Source organism: Sebastes umbrosus, chromosome 22, assembly GCF_015220745.1.
Source record: "Sebastes umbrosus isolate fSebUmb1 chromosome 22, fSebUmb1.pri, whole genome shotgun sequence".
NCBI classification, from domain to species: domain Eukaryota; kingdom Metazoa; phylum Chordata; class Actinopteri; order Perciformes; family Sebastidae; genus Sebastes; species Sebastes umbrosus.
This window is the reverse complement of record NC_051290.1, coordinates 20,006,266-20,030,204: the sequence shown is the minus strand read 5'-3', so window position 1 is coordinate 20,030,204 and position 23,939 is coordinate 20,006,266. Positions and strand designations below refer to the sequence as shown.

The window sequence follows — 23,939 nt, the reverse complement described above, 5'->3', positions numbered from 1 at the left end:
TGGTTGCAGCAGCATGAAAGGACTTCAGTACTTTTCCAAGAGGCTGGATTAAACCTGCAGTAGGCAGAATGTTTTTGGCATCATTGGGCAAAAATAATAACCTTCTGCAGCTCCTCATGGCTCTGTTTTCAGGCTTTAAAAAATCTAGCCCGTGACAGGAGACTTTGGCCAATCACAGGTTTCACATTTCATAGAGAGAGAGCATTCTTATTGGCTGTTCATTCAATGGAGACAGCTGTCAATCACTACGATCAAATGGTCAAACTAGGCAGCGCTGATCTAATATGAATCAATATTCTGTTACTGTAATGCCTATTTATCACTTAAAATGTTTTCAGAAACATCTTGTAGTGTACTGTTTAGCTGTGAAAGGAGAAAGTTTACTCCAACTGGTGGGCGGTGCTTGGTATTTCCTCAACTGATCTCAACATGGCTGCCGGGTCACAAACGTTCTCATTTTACAGCTAAACAGTACACTACAAGATGATTCTGAAAACATTTGAGGCGAGAAATAGGCATTACAGTAACAGAATATTAATTCATATTTGAGTTTGCGAGTGATTGACAGCCGCTCAGAGACGGCAAGTCTCCAGCTCGGCTCGGATTGGCTGTTTTCCTCCGGTCTGTGAAATCTTGCAGATGCCGTTAGGAGCACCGGAGGACACAGAGGCACATGATTTTATTTCAGATTACCTGTCTCATGCACTACTGTCAGTAAATAGTGACCGTTTTATAAAAATAACTTTTTTGTAATTATATTTGCTCCATTTCTACCCACTGCTGCTTTAAGCACTCAAGTACTTTTTAAAAGAATAGACATAAATTCTCAACTATAAATAGGGGTGTTAAATTTAGTAATGGTTACGTGTTCTATACAACTTATTTTTATGATATTCAGTAGCAGTATATTTACCAGTGACCCTTGTGACGGCTCCTGCTTGTCTGCATATGTCCACAGACAAACCTTACCTCGGGCCCCTCAGTGCCAACTTGCATTGCTGACCCACATGAGCACAGCGAGGGAAAGGGGTCGAACGAGGTTGCGTACATGTGACGCTGAGTAAATGATCACCGGTGCTTTGTCCCCTCACAATGACGGTGATGCGTCTTGCACAAGATCATGTGGCTTCTGTCATTAACCTACTGTAACCACATGACCCTGTTCAGTTGTCTGTACATAAATGACGATAACTAGTGAAACCCTTACGCAATCAATATGTAGCACACCATTACATCAATAGCATACTTACTTTAGCCTAAAAAAAAAAAATCATGCATTTACAAAGATAAGAGACTGAAATGGAGAAAAAAAGGGTCTCAAGCACAAATGTCATTACTACAAATGTCCCACACAGGTGCCACAATCTTTCTGAATCTCATTTGTATGGCTGACAAATGGAGGCCCACAAAATCACTATGGAGATGCCTCCATTAAAGACGGCGAGAGAAATGTCACACAAACGCCACAAGCAGCTGATGTGCTTCTATAAAGAGCTACAGCAGTGCCTGAGCACAAACTGCTACTTATGTGAGGATGTTTCTCAACTACTAACCTGTGGGAGCAGATGGGATAGTTTTTTATGAATTAGTTATGACAAATAAGCCTTATAATGCCTATAAAGTTGCTCTACAGCGACTGCTGGTGGCTTTCCGTGATGTCAAGCTGAGATATTCTTTTGTCATACTGGCCGGCATGATAAAGAAACACATCACATGCTTGTAGAGATCTTGTTGTCCCAGTTTCGAAAGCCTGCATTGTGCCACTGTTGCCTGCCCACTCCAGGATCGCTGGCTCGGTCATGGCTCCAGAAAACACTCAGCAATTATCTATGACTGAACAAACGAGTCTAAAAATGTAAAGTAAGGTTTCAATTTTTTATTGTCCAATAGACAAGACGTAGTTTTGTTCAAATGGCATTTTAAAAAAGAACAAAAAACTGTAGGGAATTCACCAAAAACCTTGAATTGCTAGCTGGACCTTCAGTAATTTCTTTGCACGTCCCGAGTTAACAAAATTACATAAAATCAAATAAGTGTTTACATTTGGGTCAACCATCCTTTTAATAGTCTATAAAGGCTCTGCATTGAAAAGATGCGTCTGGGGGAGGGGGTGTAAAAAAAATAAATGCATAAAACGTTTACATCAAACAGCTCAGAGTGAAAAAAAAAAAGTACATTTCTAGGACATTTAAGGCATCCACATTCCCCTATAGTGTGAGAAGCCCACACCATGACAGCAGCATCTTCACAAGATATTCAGTCTTCATCCGCAGCTCTAAATACAGCATTACACAACAAGCTACATATGGCCCCCAAAGACTACATTTCAGTCTCCTATTCAAGCCCAGGTGTGTTTACTGCTGCTGAACACATTCAATGGATATGGAAACACAGACGCATCAACAAAGTGGCTAGTGTCTTTTTAACTAAAGTGTACCCACAGTATGTCCCTCTCAAACATGTTGACGTGAACATGGTTTTACATTCATCTGCAAAATGTACAGTTTAAAATTGTGTTTGAGCAACAAATGCTCCAATTAGAAAAGAAAAAACATTCAGGATATTACAATTGTGCTGATAAAAAAAAAAATGCACTTAGAAACACTGAAGCCAAAACCAGAACTATCAAGCTTTTAACTTTACATCCCAAGTTCCAAACTGGCTACTAATAGTTGAACTGACAAACTGTATTGTACAAAAACACTGTAGAAAATATGACACCACCAGAGTGTCATTTACATTTGGGCAGAAGTGCTTTTACCCACTGGAAACCCGATATCCCGCTCTAATCCCTCCCATAGTTCAGCACTCCTCTACCACGGTGCCAGCCGAGGAGGAGTACAGTTTTTTCTTCACAAGTCGGAAACCTGGACTCAGTTTAAGTACGTGCCTGAAAGTCGGGGCGAAGCAGGTCCCCATAAAAAGGAAGTCCCGCAGGCTGGGCCAGGCGGTGCCGTCCTGCTTGAACACGAGAGTCAGCTCAAACGTGGGCACCACGGTCGCGTCGTACACGATGCGCTCCAGCCGCTTGCAGCCCTTTTCCAGCTCCAGGTGGACGTAGAGGACGCAGCCGCGCAGGCCGCAGGGCTCGCAGGACGCCAGCCGCAGGACCTCGCGAGCTATTCTACGTGTGAGCTTCTCTGGTACCAGCACAGAGGAGCAGTGCAGCGTCGTCTTTTTGGCTCGTGACAGGCAGTTTTCGAACATTTTGGCCAGCTGTTGACAAGTTCGGTCTTCAGTGGCATCCGTGTTCCTCTGGGGTTCGGCCAAGCAGTGATCCCAGAAATCCAGTTCTGGGAAAACAATGCAAGTTGAACATTTAGGGACCAATGCCAATGTTATATTCAAAGAGGACCTATTATGCTTATTGTTAAGTGCATACATGTATTTTGGGTATCTACTAGAACATGTAATGTTCAGAAAACACTTTTCTTTTCTCATAGCGGCTGTGCTGCAGCACCTCTTTTCACCCTTTGTCTGAAATGCTCTGTTTGAGCTTCTGCCCCGCCCAGTCTGCTCTGATTGGTCAGTTGGCCCACTGTTACGACTGGCCAACTGAACCAAACTCTTTGGACAACGCTCCAGCTCCACTCTAACCAGTTTTGTTTGAGGGCGTGCCAAGCTAGCCGTTATGCAAATGTGTTACTTGGTAACATCACAACGTTACGGAAGAAAAGGCGGGACTTCAAGCGAGGCGTTTCAGGAGCAGAGTTCCTCTGGGGGAAAGTAACTCCCTTTGGAGTAGACTTTGGGCTTTGTAACTTTGCAGACCTTTTACATGCAAAAAAAACTATATAACACACTAAAGGAAAGGGAAAAAGCACAATAGGTCCTCTTTAATACTAACAGAAAGACAATAAATGGCTGTTTCAAGATGCAGACATGCACAAATCACATTTTTTTATTTATTTTTGACCACACCTAAACTACAAATAAATACATGATCGAGGGAATTGCTTTTGCATCCCCTCTGGTTGCAGTGTGTGGATGTGAGTCAACAATCACATGAGAAAAAAGAAGGATAAACATCACAGCCAGACAGCATCCAAAATATTAATTTACGAATCAAACCATCACATTATAGGTTTTGCAATACAATAATTTAGCTTTGGACAGGAAAGAAATGTCTGGCTATTATCCACATGCTGCTGCTGTTGTGAAGACAGGCTGAAGGGATGACTTCATCCTCTGTTGACTTCCCTCTCCTCACCCCTCCCCTCCCCTCCCCTCCACTGCTGCAGCCATGCACCACACAGGGATAAACAAGCACCTACCACTGGAAGTATCCAGCAACTGGCGAATCTCTCTCTCTATACAGACAAAAACACAGAGAAAAAGCTATAGCACCTAGCTTACCTTTCTCAATGCAAGCCTGGTCATATCTTCGGTCAAACAGATCTGAGATGCATTCGCTGCTCTTGGTTTTTAAAGTGCTTGTGGCGACCATGGTGACAGACTTGATCTCTCCAGGCAGGAGTGGGCTGTTTTCCTCTGGTTTTAGCAAAGATACCTGGAAGAAAACGACATAGCAGCGTCAGTGCAACAGTCAGAAGAGTGTTGTTTTTAGCTCATTAAAAGACAGGTGGCTCATTTAGGCTGCTACTTTATGATGTGAACGATTCAAACTGTCAGAATAAAACGTTAGCCACAAGTAGACAACTAGTTAACCCGTCCTAACTAAACAGAAGTTAACTATTTAAGCTCTTTAGCTGCTCATTTCTAGCTAACAGACACTTGTTTGAAATATTAAATGACTTACCTTAAATATTATTTAGTGCAAAATTATTTACTTAAGACGGTTTCTCATAAATAAGTTATTATTAATCTGACACACATACATACAGACACATTAAACTGCAGCTGACTGAACTTCTGAGGAGGTTTTATATCTCTCATCCAGCTCAGCTGACCAGAGGGCTTGACCAATCAGAACACGCCTCCCCACGTCATACGTAGCTCTTCCCTGATTGGCTGCCAAAGAGGGTTTGAATTAAATAATTGACCAATGTACTTGGGGGGAGAATATTTGTGTTGCTACATGGACGAGGAAGATGAAGTTTATGAAGTGAAGTTTGGTGTTTGCTTTGAAAAAAAGAGGGATTTTTTGGGATTAATTTACTACAACCCTATATTTTATTTCCACACAGGGCTTGTTTATTTAGCCTTTAAATAACTGGCACTTTTCCTTTGTTTTATTCTTGTCTTTTACATGTTTTATTGTTCTTATGCCTTCCTTTGTTTTATTGCTTATTCATGTTTTAATCTGTCTGTTTATTTATTTATTCTTTTGTTTCTCCACTGTTTTGTAAAACACTTTGAACTACTCATCCTGTATGAAAGGTGCAATATAAATAAAGTTTATAATTACAATAATTATTATTATTATTACACAACATTTTGTATACAAGATTTCATCAGTATGCAACTAATACTTAACTCTTATTTATCAGAATATAACATATGTCTATCCTTTGCACCTTAACGGCAATCTGTATATATGTATATAAACCACATACTGTATATCCTCATATTTAGCAGTTTACTAGTTTACACTCTGGTTAGATGCAAAACTGCATTTTGTTATACTTGTACTATGTGCATTGGCAATACAGTTGAATCTAATCCAATCTAATTATTATTAATATAATTATAAGTATTATTATTATTATTATTATTTATCCACCTGTTTAAGATAAGATAAAATGGAGCTTTGATAGGATTTGCAATACTGACACCATGAAAGTGACCAAAACTAAACTAAGAATGGCAAACACACAATTAAATATTATTTTTCATATCAAATACAGAATGACAACCAACCTCTTATACTGGATGATGTATCATATTGGTCATTATATTTCATTAAAAGACTTACTTAGTGTCAGTATTCAATGTCAATGTTCAAAATAGTCCATTTAAACTCAAATGTTGCATCATCAAATACAAGTATGTTAAGTTAAGTACAACCATGCAATAATACAGAGTTCATATTCTTTCAACACAAGATGAATAAAATAGACCCATATGCAAAGATAAAACAATGTTTTTTATGACAGCATTCAACAACTACTACATCTCCCATGAGGCTTTGACAGTGTGCCATGCTGTTGTCAAATGCTAAGGAAATAACTATTTTTTCTTTTTACTCTTTGCTAAAGAGATGATTAAATCTATTTTACAACCAAGTACTGTAGTAGATACCAATATGGTTTTATTATAGACAGAACAATAAAAGTCAGATAACTAACATCATGCATAAAATGTTGTAGTTATCCCAATTTTAAAAAATAATTGTTGAACAATCTACAGCATTTTCAGCAGGATTAACACATTCAAACATCTTGACCTCAAGAGCATTATTTTTTGTAGTCCTCACTCACCAATCCCAGAGGGCCAAAGGGTCTGCAGCAAAATAAAGTATTATTAGTGGTTGCCATATGGAAAAGTACCCCAAAAATAGAAAGCCAGAGAATGAAAACTATTCTCAGTGGCTTTCACATCAGACGGGCATGTAATTATGTGCAAAATAAGAGAAACGTTTTCCCAAATGGATGTCTAAAACACAGACATCTGTGGCCTACTTTACATACGGGAGGAGGAAGCACCGACTCGACCAGCTTTACTGTATGTGTATACATTTGTACATTACACTTGGCAGGTAAACACTGAGCCCATTTGTTCAGCTCATCAGCAGTTTATCCCTCATCATACACTGTCCCAACAGAAAGTTTCTCCCAGTAACTGGATCTGCCCCTCTTAGGCTACCTCCCAGCAGCTCTGCTGGCTAAAGGGTAATGGAATCCAGTGGACGAGAAAGAGAGAGAGAGAGAGAGAGAGAGAAAGAGAGAGAGAGAGAGAGAGAGAGAGAGAGAGCTTTCCTACAGTCACATGGGGAGAACCAGATATGCCTCAGAAAAAAAGTCACATGCTTTAGCTAGTGTTACTGCCTTTGTGCATGCAGGTATATACTGGGTAAAGTGCTAGATAAGCAAGGCTTTTGTTTAAGTTATGTGCAAAAGGCTTTGATATTAGGTTTAGCAGGTTTTTATGTGAATATATATATATATATATGTATGTGTATATATCATATGTATATATATATGTATATATATATATATCTTTATTTTAATTGTTTATTTGTAAAAAGAAAATATGGAAAAAAATAATTAAAATATATGAAAAAGTTTGTTGAGGTCTACGGGAATATTTTGTCATGTTACTGTACTTGAAATATGTATTAAATTTATTAAAATTAAATTTACACCCCTTGGATTCTGTTTAAAATGATAAAAAAACAACAATGATAACAATATTGGCTATTTGATCATTCATCAGCTGCAATGTAGGCTATGCAAGGAAGAACCGGTTTCTGACCCAGACAGTTCAAAAATGCATCGCATCAGCGCTCACTATCACATGGTTGTAATGAGGATTTGACCTACATTCATGTTGAATATACAAGGTCACTACAGTTGCTGACAATTCAGACCCACATTTCACACTGTCATAAAAAACTTAACGAGCTGGAATAGACCCGTTACGTGTTTAAAACGACATCTATGCAGGTCAGTGAAGTAAAATAAGATCAGAATACATTTTTTTTATATCCTATAAAAAACTAGTATCTTGAGAGTGAGCTTCAGTGAGCCATTTAAGAAGAGGAAAAAAATATACTTTTTTTTATAGTAGACACAATGCCTGTCTTCATAGTGTCCAACTCGGATTTGCAGATGCTGTCATAATTTGCAACAATGTGGGTTAACTGGGTGAAAATATAGTAGTGCCCTGATTACAGCAATGTCTACAGTAGATGTACATCAATTATATATATAAAACAGTAAATTCAGGGTAATGAAATGACCATATATGTATGTGAGAGCAACATTATTCCCAATGTTAAGAAGCAGCACATTTATACAACGGAAAATCATTTGAGAACAGATCAACATGCCATTTTAAAGGTACAGTGTGTAGGATTTGTCGGCTTCTGGTGGTGTGGTTGCAGATTGCAACCAACTGAGTATCTCTCCGCTCACTCCTCTCTTTGCAAGACTGCGGTAAACGCTTGGAGTGATCGCAAGACTAATGCAAATCAATTTACCATTTTTTGTTAGCCGCCAAGTGCAAAACCGTGGTAACGCCGTTCGCCTCGCTCAGAGGTCATCCTTACCATAATAACACTACTTTAGGAGCAATGGAAGTCAGATGGCGGCTGGTGGTACCACGGTTTTGCACTCAGCGGCTCACGTTACCGCAGTTTCACAAGGCTGTCAGAGAACTACGGTGGCCTTCAGGTTACGTAAAAATGCAAAGGCTCTCGTTAGAGCCAGTGTTTGGTTAGTCCGTTCTGGGCTACTGTAGAAACATGGCGGACTCCGTGAAGAGGACCCGCTCCCTATGTAGATATGAAAGACTCATTCTAAGCTAACGAAAACACAAAGATTCTTAGTTTCAGGTGATTATACACTAATGAAAACATAGTTATGAATATTATATTCCATTAATAGATCCCCAAAATGTTACACACTGTTCCTTTAAGAATGAAAAACAAAGGCAAAGTGATAAGTGTACAGAATGAGAAAGTTACAATTCAGATAGTATATGGAGCTCAGTATAGTTTCTGACTGTCCTTACAGCTCAAACAGAGTTCAGAAAGAAAGCCCTTGTGATCTCTGCACTCATGCATGAAATAATACTCTGCAGCTAGACGCTCCAGAGACCCAATGTGTTTACAGCAAATGTCAGATCTCTGCAAGATCAATCCAGTTGCTGCTGTCAGTGCTTAAGATGTTTCCCATGCCTCGGCAGTACATTATGCCTTTGCTTTTTTATGTGCAACCCCATCTGTCTGTGGCTTCCTGTGCTCCTGTCACACTGGAAAAGACTTTGGCAAAATAAATCTTTGCCGTGATGATGAAATATACAGTAAAAGAGCAGAAACCAGGACAGTAATGTGAAGCACCTCGGCCTTTGACCTTCACACCCGTGTTGGTAGTGTAAGGCGAGTCAGCCTTGCGAATTTCTTCCATGTGCCAACTCCTGTTTCCCTTATTGAGGCAGAAGATAAAACGTGTTGTGTTTCAGGTTACTAATCCATCCATGAACCTTCTGTTATCCCCCATCGAGACGCCCAGTATGCCAGTCTGGCACCGCTCCCCGCTCAGTGAAAATGTGCCCTCTTGTCGCACCCTCCTCCTTCCCCCCATGAAATTTAACAACAGGAGCCTTCTTTTGCTGAGTTGCACTTCTCTACCACAGGAGATAGCTGGGTGCATGTGCAGGAGAATTCTTCGTGCATATCAGTGCCTTGCACACAGCTGAGTAAGAGCTCCTTCCAGTAAGTTGAAAATATGTAATATGTTTTTCTTTGTTAGAGCCAGGACACAAAATATCCACTTATTCATCTTTTATTCATGACCAAAGTTGTGAAAAGGAGCATCTACTGTTACTTGATTAGAGATAGATGTCCTTGCAAACCTACGAAATCCTGCTGATGTTAACAGCTGTCTTTAATGCAGCTTTGATGTAATGATATCTTACAGTTGGAATAATTTGACTTTCCTACATGTTACTGGTAGCTGAGAAAGCGGTGCAGTTTTGGCACAAATGAGCAGCATGATGCAATAGAACAGACCAAAGGGCAACTGAAGCCAACGGACATTGCAATTTCACAGCCCCCTCATTTGCAAAATGAGGCAGAAATGCATAAAGAAATATAAAAAGAAATGTATAAATAAAAGAATACAGAAGTAGATAAGGAAATAAACAGGGGGGGAAATGCAAAGGGGAAAATCGTGCAGAATAAATAAATAAATACATACATACATAAATAAATACATGCAATTTAACAATGACTAAATACATTTAAAAATAAGTAAAAAATCTAAAATAAGTGCAAAAATAAATAAAAAATTTAAAGGTTATAAAAAATAAAAAAATAGAAGAGTAGATAGATAGGGAAATGAATACAAAGGTAAATAAATAGAGAAGCAAATTAAAACAGAAATATCAATTTATGTCACATTTTGTTAATTAATTCATGCCTACATTTATTTTTAATATTATTTTTGTATATTTAAGGGCATATCTATTCATTAATTTATTGAGTCATTTATTTCTTATTGATTTTGGCAGGACCCGTCCTCCATACATACACAGGAGCTTCACTAGTAATAACATTTTCAGCTTTTATTTGGTCCTGTTATTGTGTAACTTATGAATTCAAGACAATCTGAGGATCCCATTTCCTGATGGAAATTGTAACCATGTCAAGATGTGTTTTTCCCCGAGAAACACTCTTTATGTTCTAATCTGTAATTTATTTGTGGTGCTGCAAATATTACAGATTTAGAGGTTTAATATGCGGAAGTTAGTTCTCGCAAACAGGATTATTTTTCAGTCAAGACTGCTGCTTTACAAAGGCAATACTCAGAAAGGCTCCATTTTGTAACAACAGAAAAAGGCACTCGATTGAAATTAATTCTAATATAGATTTTTCAGACACTTAGATCCACTTTAAATTGAAAGTGAAAATGAGGATGATATCTGGCCTAAAGAGGGAGAACCCTGAACACTGGATAAATTATCGAGTGAAGCTGAAGGAGAAAGGCCTGGCATGACACCCTGAATGTAACTCGACCCGTGCCACAGCTGGCATTATAGTTGTGTGTTATGGGCCTTCTGCCCATCTGCTCACTGTCTCTTTGAGGGAAATGTGCCCACAGTCGAAGCTGTTGACCGGTCTCAGCTTACAAAGGCCACAGAGAGAGCTGGTCCCTATAACCATGGTGTGTGAATCAAATTAAAAATGGAGGTCACGACCACAAAATGGCAAAAAGCGTTTGAATTTATAGGCTACTGTGACATTTAATTAGTTCCATGCATGGAAAAAGATCTTGTTTATGAGTGCATATCTGTCCTGCACTGAATGAACGTGTGACTTGACACCGGTTGCCTACATCTCACTCCTCTGTCAACAACCTCTCTGTAATAAACACCAGTTTATAATCTGGGGCAGAATCATGGCTGCTTTCTTGGTTTTGTGTTGACTGTCTGCTCCATCTAGTGGTGAATCACTGAGCTGACACTGTTGGTGTTGATCCGGGTTACATTCAGAGCATTAAACCTCATTTACAAGCAATGCACAGAGCAATATGGCAGATTTTTCTCAGTCTAAACTGACAGAATTACTGAGAAAAAATGATAAATATAGAGGCTGAAAATGATGAAGACCAATGTCAGCTGTCGAAGGGTGATTTTACAACAAATATCTCACAGAGCAAAGCTTTCAAAACTCAAAGAACTATTTCAAGTCATTCAACATCTGTGATATTAAACCAAACTAACAGACAAATAACCAAAAACAAGTTAAAAATGTGATTTGATGAACTGAAGCTGCACAACCAAACTGTTTTCTAGTGATTTATTGAGGAAATTGAGGTTGAGAGCAACAAATTCCAGCCATAAAGCAGTTCCAGTGTCTTTAAATACAATCCCCATCATCTGCTTTACTTATTCTTTGTGCTTGAATGTTATATTTACTGAAACAATTAAAAACCACCATTACTGCAAAACCTCCTTCAGCAAAAACGATTCCAGTGTACAAGCCTGGTGGAATATTTAACAACCTTTTTTTAGAAATACTTTACAGAGATACATGAAAAGTAAAAATGAGTACACCTCAAAAGAGCCTGTTCTTATACCATCTATTGGTGAAATTGAATGACACGCAAAAAAAAACAACAACAACCCAAAAACATCACAAAATAGTTCAAAGCACATAAATGACGGGTACGAACATAACCAAAGGATAATTATAAAACCATGAAATGAACAATGATTCATTACATCAAATAAGTGATGGACGTGAGGTCAGTGCACTGTGCAGAAGATGTGTTTTGTGGCCCAACATATAGACAGAAATGAGCTGTATTTAGGTGTGTTTTTGTCAACAGTATACTGAAATAAAGACTAAGTTCATTTACTATATTCCACAGGCAGTGTTTTATCTGCTTACAGTAGCTATCAATTCAAACATTGACTGTATTAAGTCCGTAGGAACATGTTGTGGTTGAAAATAAATGTTCACTTACTCTGAGATTTATGATCACAGTCACAAACAAAACTGCTTTTAGCATACAGAATCATCTGCTACAAAATTCACAAAATCAAACATCTAAACGGTTCCTCCAGATCATCAGTGCGTGGGCGACAGGTGTGACTCATTCTGGATGCTGCTGCCACTTTTTTTCTTCTTTTTATCTTGCAGCAGCTGAAACATACATAACAACAGAGGCAAATGATGAAACCACAAGGATATAAAAAAAAATTACATCTGTGCGATCCAAAAAATTAAACCTTCACCTAACCCGAAAAATGCTAAAAAAAATAATGCTCTAAATGCTGTTTTGAGAAGATCATTTGTGCATGAGCAACTCTCTCCAGGTGGGCAACTCCAGGGTCTGAAAAGTGAAGCCAATGAGGAAGTGCTTTAAACCTGCATTCTTTCTAATAGCCAGCAGGGGGCGACTCCTCTGGTTGCAAAAAGTCCATAAGAAAATGAGCCTACTTCTCACTTGATTTATTACCTCAGTAAACATTGTAAACATGAGTTTATGGTCTCAATCATTAGTTTCAAGCCTCCTTCAATACAGCATGATGTTCATTTAGTAAATTATGGTCCCATTTAGAGTCAGATAGACCATAAAGCAGGGCATGCTGTAGGGAGTGGCTACCTTGTGATTGACAGGTCGCTACCACGGTGTTGTCCGGTCTGGGAGTTGTCCGTGTTTTCGTCTTTCAACTTTAACCATTTCACAGTGTGCTTTCAGTTCATGAAAGTTAATTATAACCTTTTCGGTCGCCTAAAAATGTCTCATTCAGCGTTCGGGTGTACTTAGCTCCACCCCCTCGTGTCACTTCTGGTTGCAAAAAAACAAGATGGCGACAGCCAAAATGCCGACTTCAAGGCTTCGAAACGGCAGTCAACAAACCAGTTTGTGTCGTCACGGTGCACTACATCCACTTCTTATACAGTCTATGCTCTCTCCCAAATCCTAAAACTAGAGTGCTAAAACTCAGACTTGTGATGTCATCGGGTATAAAGTCTGGAGCTGACAATGAATAGACAATGAATTGGGAGAGATGTTCTACGCAGGGGGATGTTCTGAGTATATGGGAACATTATCTGTTTCACAACTGACAACACTACAATAGAATAAAGCTCATTTGGGTATAAAAAAAGAAAAGAAACATTCTGTGGGTCCACGAAATATTCTCCCATTCATTATCTATGGAGCAGCTCCAGACTTTATACCCTATGATATCACAAGTTTGAGACTTACTTAACGTTTCTGGCTTTGAGAGAGAGTTGCTTATGTTCACTAATATTGATTCCTATGCCAAGGAAATAACTTAATTTAGGTGGCGTTCCCCTTTAAGTTCATTAACTCAGCAGTTTTTGTTAATGAGCTTTGAGCGTGGGATTATGAGGTTTTACGAGTGCGTAGCGTGTATGAGTAACACGTTTTGCGATCAGATAAGAATTTATAAAGCTACAATCCAAAGAAATAACAACATAAACACGTTCTTCCTCAGCAAAATTCCTAAAGCATGACTCCATTTCCCTCTGAAGCTCGCAGCCAAGTCATCTAGGTCTGATTGTATTAGGGAAGGAATGTAGGACATTTAGTGCCCAGATTTTCTTTTTTTTTTAATGGGTGGAGTGAAGGGGCACTGAGTCTATGTACAAACCACGTACTGTATGACACATGCGGATGTGCACATGCATTCACCCCCACCAACAAACATGCGCACGCCTCACAGTGTCTGGGCCACACTGACATTTACGGGCCGCACAATAGCCGCTGTCCAAAATAATCTGTGTTTATGTTAGGAAGTCCCTATCTTTCAAGCCCTGCTGCTTGTTCGAGGGTGGGGGGGGCGCGAAATCACAGGAAACACCTTCTGTTGTCCAGCAAAGCCCCAAAAGCCTGTGCAGTACAATGAGATATTAAAAGCTTGGTAACTTCCCTGGAATCATTGCAAGTCTGTGTCTGGAGAAACAGCGTTATAAAGTGATGGAAGAACGCATAAACAACGAAGTTGGAAGCAACTATCGCAGGAAATAGACGGAAGGGCAGCTCACCATTTTGTTCCCCAGCTGATGACTTCACTCCGAGGAGCATGACACCATCTTTGGAGGTTTCGGTTCTGCTCTGGAAAGATGCGCTGTGGGGAAGTTAGAGAAAGAACAAAGGGATGATGCTTTAGTTGTTCGCACGCTTTTCAAATAGAGTTTGTAAAGTTTAAACTTACTTCTCAGTTCCATTATCAATGGTTTCTGTTGAAGAGAAGACAACAGACAACGCATTCAATGTAAAAAATCTTCTCATTTCAAAATCAAACAATATGCAGTTTGACATTTGATACATGCTAGTACATTCTGTAGCCTACTTGTATGCGTACCTGTGTGATCGTGCATCTTCTTGCATTTGAATTTGAGGACGATGGCAGCAGCACCTGCAACCAGGAGGGCCGGCAGCACAATCCACCACAGTCTTTTGTCTGAGGGTAACATTTGAACGAGACGGTCATCAGCATCAATTTAGTTTGATGTCAAATGGTGGACCAATGATGTAGCAGTTGCAGCACCTCAAAGTTAAAAATAAAGGCAACCGATTTGACTGTTATCAGGCCATTAAATGGGCGTTATCATTCGCTATAAGCACCATAGATGTTAGTCAATAGGAGCCTATTATGCCTACTACATTGTAAAAGTAAAAACAAAACTTAAAAGCTAATGTAATGATATGTAAAGGGGACATGTCATGAAAAACTGAAATTTTTAGTGCTTGTGCACATACATTTTGGTATCTGGAGTGCCTACGATCAGAAAAAAAAGTGATTCAACAAGCCATTCAGATTTGGCTACCATTCCTATGTCACATGCAGGCTCATTAGAATATGCCACCCACAGCTTGAGAACTACCTTTGCAAAGGTGCACCATATTTTTCTCACAATCCAATCAGAGCAAACTGGGCTTTTTTGGGAGGGGCTCTTAAAGAGAGAGGCGCTAAAACGGAGCTTTTCTGTATCTACGTTACAGATATATTCAGACAGACAGGATGAGAAAAATAATGTGTTTTTTTTAACATTGAAGCATGTAAACATGTTCTAGTAGAAACCCTAAATACAAGCATGAACCTGGAAATGAGCATGATATGTCCCCTTTAAATGACCATTTCACAATCAAGTCAAATAATGTAACTTTGAAACCTCCACGCTGTAGTGCCAAAAACTTGTCATCCCTATTTGAAATATTGTCAATAGTGCTTTGTTCTAATCTGTCTTTAAATCACCAATAAGTGTTTGTGGCATGGTTTGTGGTGTTTGACCAACGAGTTCAGCGAAGTACAGTTTAGTTAAGTTTGGTACATTACCTGATTTGGGGGGTACCTTCTCATCATTGCCAGTCTGAGGACCTTTCAAAACAATGAGTTTTATGATCAGCTTCCTGCATCTGGTTTATGATTTGATATGATTTCATTTATTCATGGCTTCATACGCAGCATAACCATATACAGTATGGTAGTACAGTGGAACTTACCAGCACCTTTCGTGTCATTGTTCTTTATACCCGGCTGTTGTGGCGTCCCTGGAGATGGAATGATTTGATTTGGTGCTACAATATTGAAATTAATGAATTATTTACTTGAATAAAGCAATGAAAATATTACAAGTCAATCAATGTTATATCAAAATGTGTCTACAAAGATTAGAAATCTGCTGGTTTTAGTGTTTTACAATCCAACTACTATCCACACAGATAGATGTATTAATAAAAAATACATTAAAGGTGCTAAATGGGAGATTGGGAGCATTTCTATTGCCTCTGCATGGCTCTCAACATGGCGACGGCTGAGCCGGCGGCTCGTAGCTAATGCTGCTAACAGCACTAACAGTTACAACGAAGGCAACAGTGCTGACAGAGGTAACAGTGCTAACCTGAGGGGAACGGGAGGGGGGGGGGGGCTACGCTTCTGTGACGGTGCTGGCGTTTGCATTTTTATTTCTGAATGTAAATGCATAAATGTAAAGAATAAACGGAGAAGAAAGAGAACTGCTTGTTCTATACAAGACAAAGCATGTACAAATGTATATAATGTATACTGTACCTTTAGGCCCACTTGGGGCAGGAGGAGGACTAATTGTACCTGCAGAAAATAAAGATCATTTGAGTCAAACATGGAAAAATGATTAAGTCTGCATTTAACATTCATAAAAAACGCTTTTAACCGCTTAACATGGTTTTGAGACGACCATGAAAACAAGAAGTGATGCTAAGTCATACCTTTGACTGTGTTTGGTTTTTCAGTGCTCTCATCGCATCCAAACAATACTCAAATTAGTTTAAATACAATTGTCATTTTTAAAAACATTCCATCCAGCATGGTCACGCCTTGCTCTCATGCCAGAAAAACCCAGAATTTATAAAGTTTTATAAAATGTTATTATCTGTCTGAATTAGAAATTGCTGATGATGTACTACTTGTACCGAGTCTCTTACCTCGAGGCTCAGTTGTCTCGACCAAAGAGCTGTTTTCTGGGTCAGGAAGGCTTAATTGTTGTCCATGAGATCTTGGTCGCAGACTGTCATTTTTCTCAGCTAATAGACAAAAGAAAACAAAATATCGTTGAAATATAACGAATCTGACAGATGTTGGATGAACTAATTTCACAAACATGGACCCAATGATGCAACAAAGCATCACCGTCAGGCCAACAGAGTCCATTTAACTGCTCGTCTTTGTGCCGCAGAATGTGTGTAAACCTTGTTAAAATTGTGATATACGGCTGTGTATCATCCCCAAACCAATTCAAAAAATGCAAAATAGAAACTAAGAAAGTGTAACTTTTACCGTCCGTCTGGGTGACAACTAGAGATGTAGAGGTCGCAACCTTTTGGTCTGCAGATGCTGCTGTAGTTGAGGCAGTCATCGTAGGAGCTGGGGTTGAAACCTGACGTTCTCCTTGGGGAAAAAAAAGGAAATTAAAGACCCTTTTTCAGGAATATAGTAAAATAGGTCTATAAGCCCATGAGCATGAATATCTATCTTCAGTACACTTCACTTATATGCACACTCACCGGCTCCATTGGGTTTGCTGTTGGCATCACGAGTAGCAGTGGAGGGTACATGGGCTAGTGTTGTTGATGCTTGTGCTGGTGCTGGTGTTGTTGCTGCTGGCACTGTTGATGCTGCTGGTGCTGGTGCTGGCGCTGCTGTTGCTACTGTTGGTGTTGCATTTGGGACTACTGTTGAGGTTGCATTTTGGGCTGCTGTTGGGGTTTTTACTGATGCTGCAGATGCTGTTGATATACAAAGAGAGACATTGACGTAGAAAACTAAAATCAGAAACTCAAAGAAAGAAAAGATGCAGGAATGTAAAATCTCAATTTACACTATGACCCACACCAGAGTTCACGCAGCGCAGTTTGTCTACTGCGTAAAAACGACTTGCTTTCTGGTGGAGAGTTAGATCAGAAGATCGATACCACTCGTATACGGTATCTGTCTGTTAAATATAAGGCTATAGCCAGAGGCTGGTTAGCTTAGCTTAGCACAAAGACTGGAAACAGGGGGAAACAGCTAGCCTGGCTCTGTCCAACGATAACAAAATCTGCCTACTATTTAAAGGTGCTCTAGATGCGATATTTAGAACATTAATATAGCAGCAAACAACCATAGTGGTGTAATGTCTACCTGAGCAGAGAATGAAGTCGCTCTCCCTCTATGTGTTGTAATCCGAGCGTGCTTTTAGTGCATTTAAGCGTGCCTCACTGGCTTGCTCATGGCCGTCGCTCTGCACTCCCCAGATACTGGTAGGCGGATTTTTGTCAGCTTCGGACTGAGCCAAGCCAGCTGTTTCCCCGTTTCCAGTCTTTGTGCTAAGCTAAGCTAACCAGCTGCTGACCTTATACTGTATTGAACTTACACATATAAGAGTGATATTGGTCTCTCCAGCAGAGAGCAAATAAATGTATTTCCCAAAGTGTAGAACTGCTATGCTAATGCTATACTTACATGTTGTCAACTTTGGGTCTGGTGTTGTTAACGGCGCAACTGTGTCATCTGATGAAACTGTAAAGCAGAAACACAACTATTTGAGCGCCGACACAGTAACCAGAAGCTGCGATCACCAAACCGCCATGCTGGCTCCAATGCTTTACATCCTCATATGCTGTCTAAGTATTCAGAATGCTTCCATCAAAAAAACACCAGGATCACTTTGTCTATGTAAAACATTTCCTCCGACAGATTCTCTATTTTAGGTTCACAGTTGCATATTTGCATCATTCCTGTTTGGCACGGCTTTAAAGCCCAGCGTCCCGAGACAAAGGGATGCCCTCGCTCCAAGTGTCAGACTAGGGATGAGGAGTCAAGACGGTGGTGGAGGTCGTGGCGTGTTGAGGTGGATATCCTCTGCTTGAAGCGCTGCAACAGTGTGAAGCTGCATCCTGTCCCAAACACTATTGTTGTCCCCTGACCTAAGCAGCTAAGCATCCTGTCTTCACTGCGGTCAATTAGGATACCATTCAACATATTTCTCACCAGACCAGACGCTGAAACACCGACCGCATGCAGCTCTGTCTGGCTTCACGAGTCTCATCAGGAAGAAAAAGCAGCTCTTCTTGCCAGAGCTGTTTTTAAGACTATGTGGGCAAATCCAACTTAATTCTCAAGTAATTTGGACTAGTCTCAAGTCAAGTCTAAAGTCCTTAAATCTTAATGTCATATCAGTAAATTTCAAGTCCTTTAAATCATTAAAAAGACAAAGACAAATCCAAGTCAAACCTCAAGTATTTTGGATCGTGTGCCAAGTAAAGTTTCAATTTTCAAGTCTTATTAAGTCCTGTGTCATTACAGACAAGCCAAAACCAAGTCCTGAGTATGTCAGATCTAGTCACAAGTCAAGTCCCATAAATCCTTCGAGACAAGTCTAAGTCAGGTCTCCGGTATTTTGGAGCATGTACCAAGTGAAGTGATAAGTCCTCTCAACCGAGAAAAGTCCAAGTCACGTCTCCGGTACTTTGGAGCATGTCTTGAGTCAAGTCACAAGTCATATAAAAATCATTCGAGATAAGTCTTCAAGCCATGCCTCAAGTATTTCGGAGCAAGTCACAAGTCAAGTCTCAAGTCCTATAAGCAATTTCATAGTGAAGTCTTGAAGCAAATCTCAAGTCTGTCTCAAGTCCTTTAAGTCATTCGAGACAAGTTAAAGTCAACTCAACTATTTCGGTGCAAGTGTCACTTTAAAGTCTCAAGTCCTTTGAGTAAAACCTCAAGTCATGTCTACAGTCCTTTGTGGCAAGTCCAAGTCAAATCACATGTTTTCATAAGCAAGTAAATTGTCAGTGTTGAAAGGTCCGTCTTTAGAGAAATCTTTGTTAATTTTCTTGTCATTGATTTTCTTTATATGCTGCGGGGGAAAAAAAGCTCATAAAGTTGAGTAATGCCTCTGCTGGGTGAGCAGCAGCCGGGGCGAGGGTGTTTCCTCCAGATGTTTACTGCTAAACGCTGGAAGTAGATATGTTGCCAGTTGGTACATTTGGGTCTCAGGACAATGATCGGTTGTCTCTGTGAGAGAGGGGGCAGTTTGGTTCCCACTGGCTATCTGCTGTTAGATCACATATCTGCCCAGCGCAGAACAGATAAAAGTTCTTTTGGCTCCGCACAAGGAAAACAAACAACTCCAGAGCCACCCTCTTTTTCCGTTCCTTCAACCAAGAGACACCCATTTGGCACTTGGTTTTTTTTTCATTCCTGTGGTTTTGATTCACGCTTGATATCTTACGCTCATAATATAAATATATTATACCTTCACTTTGACTAAACATGGCAAAATAGACTTATTTTTTTTTCTACTTGTTAGTACAAAGGACATCTAAAGGCACATACACACAGAAACACACAGCTTATCTCAGCCTGAATGAACGGAAATACACTGTTTGAGTGGATGTCTCCGAGGTACCGTTCAAAGTGTGAGTGTCTTTTGAACTTATCTGTGATCTTTATCTTTGCACATACCAAAACAAAACTAAATTACAAGAGAATAAAACACAATTAAAACCTACAACATTATCAATCAGAACAACTATTAAAATGTTATTGTATTTTCTCACAATGGGGCCAATCAACTTGATAGGAAACCCTAATTGTGGAAATGTTTTGACTATAATACATTACATTCAAATTAGTTTAAAACATGAGTAAAGAAGGCTATTTTGTAATCCTTTCCACACTGATAGTACACAGAAACAAGGCTGAAACTTTAACTAATCTTAGTTAAAGAGAGCTGAAGACTTTTAAAGGCCCTAAGCTCTGATTCTGTTAAATCTAACAGCATCTCAGCCAAAAGCAGTTTGAATGGTTCCCTCACCTGGTGTGAAGACATGGACAGACGCTAGCAGGAGGAGGACAAGAACCCTGATGGTCTTCATGGTGATTCCACGGCCGCAAACTCCTCCGACTTCTTCCTCGGACTCCAACTGAGTGGCCAGTGGAAAAGGTGCTCGGGGCGCTCCGCTGCTGATGCTTATTTTGGCACTTCCTTTAGATAAAGAACGGGAGGAAATACACTGGCTTCCCTCCTGACGTACAAGTGGGTGGCTGTGGAGACCAGCACAGGGCAGTCAGTGGGTGCAAACTTGTAACAAGAGTTTCAGTTTTGAATAATGTGTTTGAATGTGTTTGAATGCATCGCCAACTCCCATCATCTTGTTTTTTTCCTGCTCTGACACCACTTTACCAGTTGGGAGGAGACTGGGACGTACTGGTGCAAAAACTATTTCATTTGTGATCAAGTCAGGTAAAGGATGTCAACCAAGTTTTAAATAAACAATGTGGTATCCAGGAACTGTATGTGAGCAATTGTATGATGAGAAAAACAAAGATCTAAAGTACTTTGGAACCACTTGCATCACATGCACACACACTGCCACACATTTCAGATCCATATCAACTGTCATATGCATGCATCAACAACATAAACTACAAAAACAATCACAAAAAGGCAGTTTGTTTTGTTAAAGGGGACCTATTATGCTTTTTGTGCCTTTTCCCTTTCCTTTAGTGTGTTGTATAGTGTTTAGTTCATGTAAAAGGTTAGCAAAGTTACAAACGCCAAAGGGAGTTACTCTCCCCCACAGAAACACCGAACTGCCTGAAATGTCTTGCTTGAAGTCCCACCTTTTCTTCCGCAACGTGGTGATGTCACCAAGTAACACACATTGCCTAGCGGCTCGTTTGGCACGCCCTCAAACAAAGCTAGTTAGAGCGGAGCTAGAGCGTAGTCCGAAGAGTTTCGTTCGGTTGACCAATCACAACAGAGTGGGCCAGCTGACCAATCAGAGCAGACTGAGCTCAAACAGAGTGTTTCAGTCAGAGGGTGAAAAGAGGTGCTGCAGCACAGCCGGTATGAAAAAAGTAAAGTGTTTTTTTGAACATTAAAGCATGTAAACATGTTCTAGTAGAAACCCCAAATACAAGTATGCACCTGAAAATGAGCACAATAGGTCCTCTTTAAATAATGTCAAAGAGGCAAGTGTTCCCAGGGGAGCAGCTCAAATACCAGCCATGACGCTTTTACTATTCTTCATTGTTTATGAAACAGTGCCTCCAGAAAGCATGGAGATGACCTCAGATGGGTTACCGTGCACTGTTGCACTGACCATAAGCAATAATCTAGTTTCTACATGAGTTAAGTGGATAGTTTGAAAAGTCACGGACGACATGGACACGACACCAAGAAGAGGTTTGCGACCACTGAAGATTAGCCGAACACTCCTATGTTAATTTAATTTTCATTTTGGCAGTGTGTTTGTCTTAGTTGGTCTTCAGATTATCCCTCTGAGGCTACACAATCTAGCTCCTGTTTTTTTGGCGCTCCCAAAAAAAACAGGATGCCAGAGTTTACTTCCTTTCATTTGAGCATTGTGTTTGATTTCAGCAGGAGAGACCAAGGAGAGACACTTCAGAAACCAAGGAAGAGAAATGCAGGCTGCTTAGTTAAATTGTAGTTCAGTTTATTAGTTTTATTTGGACAACTATGTAAGAAAGTAGGTTGGATTTTTCTAATAGCTCATGTACTTCAAGATATGAGGTTTAATTTCTAAAATACCATCACATACTGTGAAAAAACGTTTGGCTGAGTTAAACCAATAAATCTAAAAACTCTTGCAACATATTCCACATTTTATCTTTGTATAAAGGAGGAAGCCTGCAGATCTCTGTGTCCTGTGTACACAGGTATGCTTGCGAAATCTTGGCTTAGTCTTCATAGTTTAATCAAAGAAGTTACTGAGGTTGATGAAGAGGAAACACCTTTGTTGCCGAACTGCCAAGGACAGAGACAAGGATCTACATACTGGCCAGTCAATGCCAAATTCTTGAGAAGAACTGGACACAGGAGAGCAAAACACTAATTTACAGAGACTGAAGTCGTGGCAGTGGAAAGATGATAGCTCCACATGGACTTTTAAAGGTGCTATTGTTAATAACACAATGGTTGCCAGGCACTTACCGTCCACCTCAGCCATTTACAGACGTAGGCAAAGTTGTTGGTAACCTTCCGTTAAAGAGAGAAAAACCCACAATGGTCACTGAAATAACTTGAAACTGACAAAAGTAATAATAAATAAAAATGTACTGAAAATGAACTAATGAAAATCAGATATTGTTTTTGAATTATGGTTCAACAGAATCATTTTAAAAAACAAACTAATGAAACTGGCCAGGACAAAAATGATGGTACCCCTAGAAAAGATGTAAAATAATGTGACCATAGGGACATGTTAAACTAAGGTGTGTCCTGTAAATAGCATCACAGGTATCTTCAAACTTGTAATCAGTCAGTCTGCCTATTTAAAGGGTGAAAAGTAGTCACTGTGCTGTTTGGCATCATGGTGTGTACCACACTGAACATGGACCACAGAAAGCTGAGGAGAGAGTTGTCTCAGGAGATCAGAAAGAACATTATAGACCTTCATGTTAAAGGTAAAGGCTATAAGACCATCTCCAAGCAGCTTGATGTTCCTGTGACTACAGCTGCACATATTATTCAGAAGTTTAAGGTCCATGGGACTGTAGCCAACCTCCCTGGACGTGGCCGCAAGGGGAAAATTGATGACATATTGAAGAGACGGATAATACGAATGGTAACCAATGAGCCCAGAACAACTTCCAAAGAGATTAGAGGTGAACTCCAAGGTCAAAGTACATCAGTGTCAGATCGCACCATCCGTCACTGTTTGAGCCAGAGTGGACTTAATGGAAGACAACCGAGGAGGACACCAAATCATAAAAAAACGAGACTGGAATTTTCCAAAATGCATATTGACAAGCCACAAAGCTTCTGGGAGAATGTCCTTTGGACAGATGAGACAAAACTGGAGCTTTTTGGCAAGTCACATCAGCTCTATGTTCACAGACGCAAAAATGAAGCATCCAAAGAAAAGAACACTGTACCTAATGTGAAACATGGAGGAGGCTCGGTTATGTTCTGGGGCTGCTTTGTTGCATCTGGCACAGGGTGTCTTGAATCTGTGCAGGGTGCAATGAAATCTCAAGACTATCAAGGCATTCTGGAGCGAAATGTGCTGCCCAGTGTCAGAAAGCTTGGTCTCAGTTGCAGGTCATGGGTCCTCAAACAGGATAATGACCCAAAACACAGCTAAAAACACCCAAGAATGGCTAAGAACAAAACAATAGACTATTCTGAAGTGGCCTTCTATGAGCCCTGATCTAAATCATATTGAACATCTGTGGAAGGAGCTGAAACATGCAGTCTGGAGAAGGCACCCTTCAAACCTGAGACAGCTGGAGCAGTTTGCTCACGAGGAGTGGGCCAACATACCTGTCGACAGGTGCAGAAGTCTCAT

The 23,939-nt window shown here is 40.0% G+C and overlaps 3 protein-coding genes across 6 annotated transcripts in view; all 3 read right to left on the bottom strand.

Moving 5' to 3' along the window:
* The window catches only part of LOC119481208 (serine/threonine-protein kinase pim-1-like), a 1,020,488-nt gene that overhangs the window by 705,716 nt on the left and 290,833 nt on the right, over positions 1-23,939 (bottom strand). The window lies entirely within an intron of this gene.
* On the bottom strand, positions 1,862-4,918 carry LOC119481220 (DNA damage-inducible transcript 4-like protein). Its single transcript, XM_037757980.1, has 3 exons — positions 4,760-4,918; positions 4,357-4,510; positions 1,862-3,293 (listed from the first exon to the last, which is right to left on the bottom strand). Exons 2-3 carry the CDS (start codon positions 4,445-4,447, stop codon positions 2,803-2,805), a joined length of 582 nt encoding a protein of 193 aa, XP_037613908.1. The 5' UTR covers positions 4,448-4,510; positions 4,760-4,918; the 3' UTR covers positions 1,862-2,802.
* Positions 11,409-20,720, bottom strand: LOC119481214 (proteoglycan 4-like). 2 transcript variants are annotated; one of them, XM_037757972.1, is made up of 12 exons: positions 20,441-20,720; positions 18,085-18,141; positions 17,148-17,369; positions 16,921-17,031; positions 16,569-16,667; positions 16,177-16,215; positions 15,609-15,656; positions 15,442-15,483; positions 14,467-14,565; positions 14,317-14,341; positions 14,147-14,229; positions 11,409-12,271 (listed from the first exon to the last, which is right to left on the bottom strand). In XM_037757972.1, the coding sequence occupies exons 1-12, from the start codon at positions 20,499-20,501 to the stop codon at positions 12,258-12,260; spliced, it is 900 nt and encodes a 299-aa protein (XP_037613900.1). In that variant the 5' UTR covers positions 20,502-20,720; the 3' UTR covers positions 11,409-12,257. The 2 variants fall into 2 exon arrangements, with proteins under 2 accessions (XP_037613900.1, XP_037613899.1); XM_037757971.1 differs by having other exon boundaries at positions 15,609-15,683; positions 20,441-20,716.

Bases quoted from the DNA above. Each gene is read 5' to 3' on its own strand.
- LOC119481220 (XM_037757980.1), bottom strand. From the start codon at position 4,447: ATGGTCGCCACAAGCACTTTAAAAACCAAGAGCAGCGAATGCATCTCA. The intron at 3,294-4,356 runs GTAAGCTAGGTG...TTGTTTTCCCAG, and splicing joins CCAGGCTTGCATTGAGAAAG to AACTGGATTTCTGGGATCAC.
- LOC119481214 (XM_037757971.1), bottom strand. From the start codon at position 20,501: ATGAAGACCATCAGGGTTCTTGTCCTCCTCCTGCTAGCGTCTGTCCAT. The intron at 17,032-17,147 runs GTGAGTGTGCAT...TTTTTCCCCAAG, and splicing joins CAGCAAACCCAATGGAGCCG to GAGAACGTCAGGTTTCAACC. The intron at 14,342-14,466 runs GTACGCATACAA...TCTCTTCAACAG, and splicing joins GAAGATGCACGATCACACAG to AAACCATTGATAATGGAACT.